General features: G+C 43.1%; 1 protein-coding gene across 1 annotated transcript in view; it reads left to right on the top strand.

The window, feature by feature from the left end:
* ST3GAL1 (ST3 beta-galactoside alpha-2,3-sialyltransferase 1) overlaps window positions 1-9,903 on the top strand; it is a 26,176-nt gene extending 16,273 nt beyond the window's left edge. The window contains exons 4-6 of the mRNA XM_009707829.1: window positions 4,511-4,556; window positions 7,103-7,222; window positions 9,059-9,903. Of these exons, the coding sequence (XP_009706131.1) occupies window positions 4,511-4,556; window positions 7,103-7,222; window positions 9,059-9,232 (340 nt within the window). The 3' untranslated portion in view covers window positions 9,233-9,903. The remainder of the gene's footprint in view (window positions 1-4,510; window positions 4,557-7,102; window positions 7,223-9,058) is intronic.
* Window positions 9,904-10,405: the final 502 nt, after the last annotated feature.

The following is a 10,405-nucleotide window of genomic DNA, read 5'->3' as shown; positions in this document are numbered from 1 at the left end:
GCATTCCAGGAACCTCCTGGATTGCTTATGCCCTGCTGTGTTGTCTCTCCAACAGATATCAGGCTGGTTGAAATCTCCCATGAGGACATGGGCTTGTGAATGTGAAGCTGCTCTTATCTATCTATAGAGGGCCTCATCCACTCTGTCTTCCTGGTCAGGTGGCTTGTAGCAGACCCCCACTATAATGTCACCTGTCCCTGCCCTCCCTTTAATCCTGACCCAGGAGCTCTCAGCCAGCTCCTCACCCATCCCCAGGCAGAGCTCCAGGCACTCCAGCTGGTCATTGACGTAGAGGGCAACACTCACTCCTTGTCTCCCCTGCCTGTCCTTCTGAAAGAGCCTGTATCCTTCCATTCCAACACTCCAGCCATAGGAGCCATCCCACCACATCTCTGTGATGCCAATAAGATCATAGCCCAACAGGCATGCGCATGTCTCTAACTCCTTTTGTTTATTCCCCATACTGTGTGTGTTTGCATAAAGGCATTTAAGTTGGGCCCCCAATGAAGCTGACTTACTGGCCGGATCGGGAAGAGAATCAGAAGAGTAAAAGTGAGAAAACTCGTGAGCTGAGATAAAGGCAGTTTAATAGGCAAAGACAAAGCTGCATGCACAAGCAAAGCAAAACAAGGAATTCATTCACTACTTCCCATGGGCAGGCAGGTGTTCAGCCATCTCCAGGAAAGCAGGGCTCCATCATGTGTAACGGTTACTTGGGAAGACAAACGCCATCACTCCAAACACTACCCCCTTCCTCCTTCTTTCCCCAGCTTTATATGCTGAGCATGACATCATACAGTATGGAATAGCCCTTTGGTCAGTTAAGGTCAGCTGTCCCAGCTGTGTCCCCTCCCAGCTTCTTGTACACCCCCAGCCTACTTGCTGGTGGGGTGGATTGAGGAGCAGAAGAGGCCCTGACTCTGTGTAAGCCCTGCTCAGCAATAACTAAAACATCCCTGTATTATCAACACTGGTTTGGTCACAAATCCAAAACATAGTCCCATACTAGCTATTATGAAGAAAAATAACTCTATCCCAGCCAAAACCAGCACACTCCAGTAGACAGCACACCTCTCTAGAGAGTGCATCAGGTCGGCAAATGGGTGCCCCCATACCTCTCAGGTGAGTCGCCTACTGCTATCACCTGTCACCTTTCCTTAGTGACACGGGTTGTTATACAGGGGGGCAGATTGGGGTGCCTTACTCAGCTCCAGTGTCTCTCCTGATGTGATGGGTCTTTGCTCTTCAGTCTGCAGAGCGGTGAAGTGGTTCTGCAAGGGCACCTCCGGTGTCGGGGGAAATCTTTTGCCCCTGCAGGTCCTTGCCATTGCAAGCCTCCATTCTTCCACATTATTGGCCCCCATCCCTTCTGTGTGTGAGAGGGGGGCAGTTTTTGGTTGTTTGGCCGTGGGCTGTGAGTCCACTGCAGACTGCACTTGGAACGAGCTCTCTAGCTCCTTCTCAGCCTCCCTGATGTCTCCTGAGCCTTCTCACCACCTCCTGCAGCTCAGCCACCTGCTGCAGGAGGTCCTCCACCTGAGCACACCATTTGCAGGCAGGTCTGCTGCCTGTCCCTGCCCCAGGAGAGAGGTCCGGGCACTTCCTGCAGCCTGAGGTCTGCACTGCACGTTGAGTGAGCCCTTAGTGTGTCAGGAAGATATAACTGGTTGACTGCAAGGCAGTCACAGCACATGAAAAGAAAAACATCTTTGCTTGATAAATTACAGGATGTATTATGTATTTATAATTAGATTGTATACTTGGGCTTGGTAAGCATCTGGTATAAATTAGTGTGTGAGCATTTAACCACATGGAAGAAATACCAGTATTTTAAGATTTTTGCCTCACTCAAAGCAGGGAAATTGCATAATTAATAAGCTGGTACATGCTGGAATAATAAAACCAGAATATCAAAAGCACACAAATCATAACAATATATGTAACATAATTTTAGACTAGGAGGATAAACCTATGCGCATGCATTAAATACATAATATCAGATACAATGTAAAAGGAAATTGTTGACTCTACATTTGTAAAGGGGAGAAGGCATGAAATAAGAATAAAACTCATCTGAAATTCAGTATTTTAGAAGAGAAGAAATATTCACCTCCTTACCCCGACCTGCGTGGCCACCATGCCTTGTGCATAGGCTGCATAATATCAAATGAGGTTAGGTTAACAAGAACCTAAGTGCACTCATAGTTAAAAAAGATAAGCATCTTGTACTGGTTAGACTTGTACACAATGTTTAATTTTCTGTATCCCATTCAAATGAAGTAATAATTTCCTAAGACTCAAAACATGAGAGGTAATCATATTCTCCTCCCAGTAGTATTATAATTCAATTGATTTTTACGGTTCAAAACAAAAGCCAAACTGCAGGTGGCCTTAATATTAGATTGAATTGATAGCTGAATGATTCTCTCAGATATGTCCCATTTGACTGATGGATGTCCCATTTCAAATCGGCTCTCTAAGACTGAGCATTATCCCAGAAAAGACCAAGAAAAGCCTTCTGGGACAGAAAACCTTCAGACCCTCATCAGTCATCTGTTTAGCCTAGTTGCCTTAACTTGCCTTCTGCAAGTCTTTTAGGAATCTCCACAGTGAAAAAAGCTCGGTGTATCTCCCCTTGGTTTGGCAAAGAGCAATTTTTGTACTCCTTAAAATGTTCCATGTCTTCCACTTGGGTCAAGGGTACAGTAAATATCCTGTACAAGGTGGCCAGTGATGACGGCAGACTTCACTAAAGCCCTGCAAAGTGGCTTGTAGAAGTTGTTTTCCAAATTATATGTATTCCACCTGTAGCCACCTTCATCACAAGCTTCACTCTTTGTCTCGCTCCTGTGAGGTATTTACTGGGTCACTAACTCCCTGGCTGCTATGCAGCCCAGGTTTTACATTATCATAATGACGTAGGTCTCCATTTGCCGATACTTTCTCTGCAGTTGTATGAAATTCTGCAGCCAAGTGACAGCAGGACTTGAGTGTTGCTTCTGAAAAAATGAAATATCCCATGATTAAAATGACTAACATGTCATCTGAGAAAAGCTACAGTAGTCTCCCAGTTGGATCAGAGCTGCCTGCAAACACTGTCTTGAACATTGCATATGGTTCTCTTTGGTCTTCTGCTGTACCTAGCTAGATGTCCATGAAATATGGCCCGTTTGTTTCCTCCACATCAACCTTTTAGAAAAGATTGGCTATTTATTTATATAATACTGAGGAGATTTTACCAGCAAAGAAGCCCTTTGTCTTTATAACCATAAAAAGGACATGGGATCACCAATTTTACTTCTACTGACTCTGCTAATCAAGGTCAGGCATGGGAAGCAGATGCAAGAGCAGATTTGCTGAAAGCAGATGAAGAAGTCTGCATGGGTGTCCCTTTCCCCATTAGCATCTTGTGTCACATCTTGGGAGGGCTGGAACCCACCCGTCGCCTCTCCCACTGCATCCAGCCAGGAGCAGGGATCACAGGTCAGGGATGCCCAGAAATACCTAAGGAGAAGAGGGCATTGCCAATTCACCACTGATTTGGGAAGACTTAGACTAATGTTTCAAAGTGTTGATGATCCATGGTTCAAAAAGAAATAAAACCTTAATAACAGGAACTTTGTTACCAAAAATCAAGTGAAAACATTTAGACTGAACTAATGGAAGGCTTTGGTGATTTACCATAACCCATCTAAAAAGTATGCAGGGTATATTTTGGGATATACTCCAATTATGAGGCCAGTTCACCAGAATTTTTTCATTTTAAACACACTCAGGGAGATTTTTTTTTACAGCACTCATGATGAGTTGTGCAATGCCAGCAGGCACTGTGCATGAGCTATGGGAAAGAAAAGATTTTTTTGTTTTCAAGACATGACTCGTGATTTCGACCCAGTCATAAGGTATGACTTGGAAGTTTTATGCTGGGAACTGCAGGAAGCCTTCAGCATTCTCCTGGGGAGGAGGGGAATCGCTTGCTGTTGAGGGACTGTGTACTAGGAATGCCCAAGTTGCGCATAACCAGAGAAATTATGAACTCTACTACCACCTACTTTGAAAATCGTGCAGTAGCTTCAAGTATTAGGAGGGGAAAAGTCTCCCCCTGGTGGGAAAAGGTTTTTCTGCCATGAAATTAAACTGAAAGCCCTTCCCATCCTCAAAGTGCAGACTGCAACAGCCATGATCCAAGAACAAGAAATCATGGGCTCCACATAATATTGACTCTACAGTCTATTGTCAACTAAATCTTTGGTGTCCTACTGTCAATAATTAACTTGAAAATTTAAAAATGTAATGGCTTCCTGTAAACTTGATTCAGTGACAGCTGTTCTTTTCATGCTGTATTACTTAATTGTAGCCTCATTTTCCAACAAGTTCTTGAATTTATTACTTTCAAATAATTTGAATTTATTACTGTGCGTGAAGAATATTCTTTCTTTTTTTTGGAAATAAATGAAAATATTCATATGTTTATTAATCTTGGTGGTGTTGGTTTTTTTCCTTTTAACAGCACATATGTTCCAGTTCCACGGAAAATCAAAGTCAAAAAAGAAAAGGTGAGCAATGCTGGTTTATGCATTTGTTCTGCTAATCCACTTATAAGTGTTTTGCCTCTTTGGGAGAATGCAAGAATCTAATGAATCCCTTGACATTCATAAAAACTGTAACCAAAATACACATATTTTACAAGGCTCAGCTAAGCTAAAGGTTTAGCTCCTATGTGCTTCATGCCATAGATCAACCACTAAATAACTGAGGTTGAAAAGAAACTGCTCTTGTGACTACGCCATTGCATTACCACTGTTCTAAAGATTGCATTGCTTCCTCTGGTGCTGCTCAGGGAGATTTAAGGTGCACCGTTGACCGATGATGCTCACCCTCTACAGCAGTTGCTCTGTTCCTCCCCGTTGCAGTCATTTGGATGTAACAACACTTTGAGCTGTGCAAAGTTTTTGCAATTTTTTTTTAAATAATTTGCCTATTTGAACGCCAAGGATGTTTCTCACTCCTGAGTCAGTTCCTTGTAATAAAGAGCTAAATGAACTCTGAATAAATAAAGCTGTGTGTTTTCAAGTCACTGGAGAATTCATTACAGTATCAATGACTCTTGGGGAAGACTCTTAGCCCACAGCTGTAATAATTACCTGTACCCAATTAAACATGCTCGGAGACTGAGCTCAGACCAAGTCCATGCTGGTTTTGTCCCACGTGTATTAATACTCTCCAAGGCAATGTTCAAGCAGGGTTTGGAGGACAGCACAGACCAGGGAATATTCCTGTTTTGGACAGGGACAGAATTGAGCAATGTGGACACGACCTGTGCCATGCCAGTTCTGTCAAGGCTAACAAAACACCTCTGACCCATTTTATTTCATACTGTGGATGTGTAGAAGGCAATCGATCGGGGAACTTAACTTCTCTCAGAAGGTCGAAGAAAGATGGACAAACCTGGTGCCCACCCTACAGCAGTCAGAAGAGTACGTGTACTGACTCATTGCCCAAGTATGCTGTGGTTTAACAGAAATGCCCTACTGCTGGAGGCAGGATTTCCCATGGGGCAGGATGGTCATTCGTATGCTGGACCTTTAGCAAAGTTTGGACCTTTAGCAAAGACTTGTTGTAGCTGCATAGTTTGAGGAGATAACCAAGGGAGGTTATGCAGGGAGAGGAAAAACCTTTCCTCTTCCAGAAACCTTCCAGCAAAATAAAAACCTCATTCTCTCAGCCTTTGCAGAGGCTGATTTTCAAAGGAGCTCAGACTTCTAATGTCTCAAGGGCTGGTAAAGTATTACATTAGCCCCGGAGCATTAAAATTACAGGTTAAAGCACATGTCCTTCATTCAGAAGGCCAGGTTTTGCCAAAAGCTTCAGATGAGACCTTTAACCAGTATCAGTTTATATCCCTGTGCTTCAAACCGTGGACCTCTAGGGGGTATTAAATAATCACTTAGCTCATCCCTGCCTGTTGTAAGGAACACAATAACCTCTGCAAAACCCTTGTGAGATGGACTACAGCAGGTTGTTAAACTCATGTCACAGTTGAGTAGCACCAGCCCAGGGTACGGCTGGTGATCCGCAGCAGCTTCCCAAGCAGGGAAATGAGAACCTTGAATTTCTTCCCACACCGTGCAATCCAAAACACCCTGTGAGAAGCGATTATGGACAGATACAATATCAGCAATTAACCTCTGACTTTGTAAAAGGAAAAGCCCTGCAGCTAGCCAGATAGCACTGAAACGCTGTCACTAATTACAAACGCAGCATGGAGGGAAAAGCCTCTCTTTGCCTGACTCAGGGAAAGGGGTTGAAACCAAGGGCTCCCACCAGTCCTTGGATTTAGTGTACAATCAGGTCTGATCTTAAGTGCTCCATCTCCATTAGATGGCCTCATGTAATTTCCCCAGGAGATAACCAAGTGCAATTTATGTCTTGGGGAAAAAAAAAAAAAAAAAAAGTGCAGAAGAATAGCATGTTTGGGAAACAGGAGAAATGCAGCTGATGCAACCTGATAGGCTTCCTCATAGTTTACACCTGACCCCTGGTTTTCTTAGATCTGTACCTATAGAGATATCAAGACATGGTTGGCATATTATGCAGAAGATGCAGTTGGTCCTACGTTCCCACCCAAATTACAGTTGGACTCAATAGCCTTAAGGGTCTTTTCGAGCCTAAATGATTCTATGATTCTATGAAATCTGGCATGGCATCTTACACTTGCCTTGCTCAGGCCTCCAACCCCCCTAGAGCTCACCTGCATTACAGCAGGATGCTGCAGGGAGAGCTCAATGCCTAATTTTCTTCTCACTCGTGCCATTTCACACCCATTGGTTTCAGCAGGTTTTTACCCAGGATTTACATTAGTGTAAGCGAGCGGGGTATCAAGACCAAGAAAGGGATATTCATGTGTAATTGCACATGGGAAAAATTCTCGAATGAACTTAACTATGGAACTTTATTTTTCTGTTTCACCTGCCCTCAGGTAATAACTACTGTTTCTTTCTCCCTGACTCCTCTACCCCAGTATCCTTTAGGAATGACATCCTATCATTGTTTCTTTCCCAGGGTATTTTACTAATGAGTCTTTCTCTGCAATTTTGCTTAGATCCTGGTTTATAATCCAGCTTTTATGAAATACATCTATGAAAACTGGCTCCAGAATCATGGGAGATACCCTTCCACAGGCCTCCTGTCTTTGATGTTTGCCCTCCATGTATGCGATGAGGTAAAGTCTGGCTGTGTTTGGATATATGGATGAAAAATCAGGAAGTTTCACACTGAAGCATCAGGAACATGCCCTGGCCACTCACTCAGCCTTTATTTCTCCCTCTCCGTCTTCTCTGCCATTTGCTCCTTCAGATGCAGGGCTCTCAGTAACATGCAGATATGCTCAACTGACAGTGATGAGCTTTTTTAATGTCAGTAAGTGGTAGGGTTTAAGATGCATTCCAGGGAAATATAACTAAATGTAAATAGTGGGATTCCACTTGGTATCAATAGACATCTAAATATGGATGGTGTCTGTGTCCATCTTGTTAGTGGGAGTCCCAGTTATATTTTGCCTCACTGTTAAGGCACCAAGAGCCATTGGTGTTGCCCTCGGCATGCCCTCTGCTTCCAGCTGCCAGGCCAGAAAAGTACGAGTCTCTTGACCTTGTGTGACATCTGCCTGCCTTGAGTAGATGTATTGAGTACTCAAAGACATCTCAAATGGCACTTACATTTGGGCAACTGTATTGAGGTCTTACCTGTCTAATCAGTGGAGCCAAGAGGCTGATTCAACAAACCAACCTCATGGTAAGACACTAGGGGAGCAGGATCACGCCCTGGTTTCCAGTGACTGTGCTGCCTGTATTGCCACTGACTGTAATGGATGCTCAAGCACCTCCATTTGGATATCTAAATCTTAAACATAATCGCACCTGAAGAACTTTGATGACCAACTCTTACATAAGCCAATTTGAAGGACGCAGATGGTCTATTTTCAAACCCAAGCTTGTGGGTTTATACAGTAGGTTATGGTAAATGCCTCTGCTCCAGCAGTTACTTGAGAAAATTCCCTGGCTTGAGTGCTGTGATGTGCAAACTTAGTTAGTGTAACGCCATGTCAGCTCTACAAAATCCTGCAAGTATCGACTTGTCAGCATGGGGGATAAAAATCACTATATTAGCAAAATCCCTGGCCTGGACACAGATCTGCTGATGAAACAGAGCTTTTGTCACCTAGGCCTGTGTTACTTGGACAGGTAATGGAAATAGTCCTTATGATGCTGGCAGAAACTGTACCATAGTCAAGACAGATAGGATGGGTGGCTTCAGTGGAGCCTGTTTTCTGGTAAGCAGGCAATGAGCAAGACTGACATTACCAAAAATAACTTAAAACCAGCTTGTATTTGGGTGGGTCCAGGTGTGGATGGGTTGGGGCGCTTGTTTTGTGGGCTATGACCCATTCAAACCCAGCCATATCGCCACTCTCAGTTTAAATAAATCAGCTGTGATGTTTGGACTTTTACTACCAGAGGAGACAGGCATAGCCATCAATGAATGAGCCTTTGGGAGAAGAAAGGCCATAGGTATATACACACACAAAGTACGTAATGCCCGTCTGCCTCTGAAGTTACCTCAAATGTCATATAAGTGGGCGTTGACATGGGTCATCATTTGGAAAGCTAGGAGCAAAACCAACAGTTTTCCCCTCTTTGTGGCCTTAATCAGCTAAAGAGGAGATGCCCATCCCAAGCCACTGACCTCCTGAGGTCAAATATCATGCTTATGGGACAGGAATGTGTTTTTCATATTGCTAAACAAGAATTCATGGATAGAAATTTCCTTTTCTGTCTAAAATCAGGTATGTGGTGGTCTCAGCATAGCTTAGGAGACAGTGTACCTGGAGTAGCCCTTGGGCCATTATTCTGTGGTTGCATCATCTCATGCAGCAGAATAGCTTGGCACACCACCGAGGTCCTGTAGATAATCTGAGAATCAGGAGAGTTTCTTCAACATTTCAGATGAAGACCAATTGCTTTCCAGGCTGTAACACTAGTTCTCTCTTACTTCCTAGGTGAATGTGTATGGGTTTGGAGCAGACAGCAAAGGACATTGGCATCATTACTGGGAAAACAACACTTCAGCTGGGGCTTTCCGGAAGACAGGTGTCCATGATGGGGATTTTGAGTTCAATGTAACTTTGACTCTTGCCTCCATTGAAAAAATAAATTTTTTCAAGGGCAGATGACCCTGGCCACAGGGAGAAGTTGGGGCTGCAATTTCCAACATGCAGCAGAACAAAGCTCAGTGAAGATGATCTGGGCGCCAGCCAGGTTTGAATGTGTGAATCTGCGGTGGATTCGGAGCGTCTCACTGCTGCAATGCTCGCCGCAGGGAGTTCGGCCAAGGACCGGCTTCCATGCTGCACGTGATTTCCTATCTGCAGATAGCTGGGAACTACCAATCAGTTGTGGAAATAAATGAATCTCTGCTTAGGCTCTACAGCTTGATTCTTGAATTACTGATGAAAGATCTGCCTGTTACAATTAGGGGAAACCTGGGCACAGGAACTGATGTTTGTGTGTCCATTCTTTCCTCGAGTAAGGCAGGAGATCCTTGAAGAAGAGTGAAAACTACTTCTGGGATGTGAGACCCACTAGGGCAGCTGTGAACATCATAGTAAGGATTACCTCAAAGAAATGAATTCACTTCTGCTGTTGATCTTCTTTTTGAACTCTCTCTTCTGTTTCCTCTATTACTTCTGGTTTCATGCTGTATTAAGGAAAAACATGATGAAGTTGCCTGGAGTAGTAAATATTTCAACCATTGCCTCATTCTCCATTGACAGCGTCTAGAAAATATGGATCAAATCATCTCTGATCATATGTTATTTAATACTGCTTCCTATACAGCCATAGTGAGAAAGAAAACAATACTGAAAACTCCAGCAAAAAAATGGCTTTTTTAGCCACTTGTTTGTTGTCTTGTTTGGTTAAAGTTGCCTGGAGTAGTAAATATTTCAACCATTGCCTCATTCTCCATTGACAGCGTCTAGAAAATATGGATCAAATCATCTCTGATCATATGTTATTTAATACTGCTTCCTATACAGCCATAGTGAGAAAGAAAACAATACTGAAAACTCCAGCAAAAAAATGGCTTTTTTAGCCACTTGTTTGTTGTCTTGTTTGGTTATATATAATTTTTATTTTTTTTTTTTTTTGGTGGAAAATATTCTGCAATGCTCATTTTTATTTAATCAGTTTAAGGTTGGAAAGTGGACTTTTTTCTTTCAGTCGTTTATATGTGCCTTTTATAATTGTACAACAGATGTGATTTTTTTTAAAGATGACAAGCCCTAAATTAAACTTTTTTATAAAAGGGGGAAAAATTAACCAAAGTTTAGCCTCCATGTGGTGTA

The sequence above is a fragment of the Cariama cristata genome, unplaced genomic scaffold, assembly GCF_000690535.1.
Source record: "Cariama cristata isolate BGI_N322 unplaced genomic scaffold, ASM69053v1 scaffold4119, whole genome shotgun sequence".
Lineage (NCBI taxonomy): Eukaryota > Metazoa > Chordata > Aves > Cariamiformes > Cariamidae > Cariama > Cariama cristata.
Note: the sequence above shows the minus strand (reverse complement) of the source record. Positions and strands in the feature narration are given on the sequence as shown.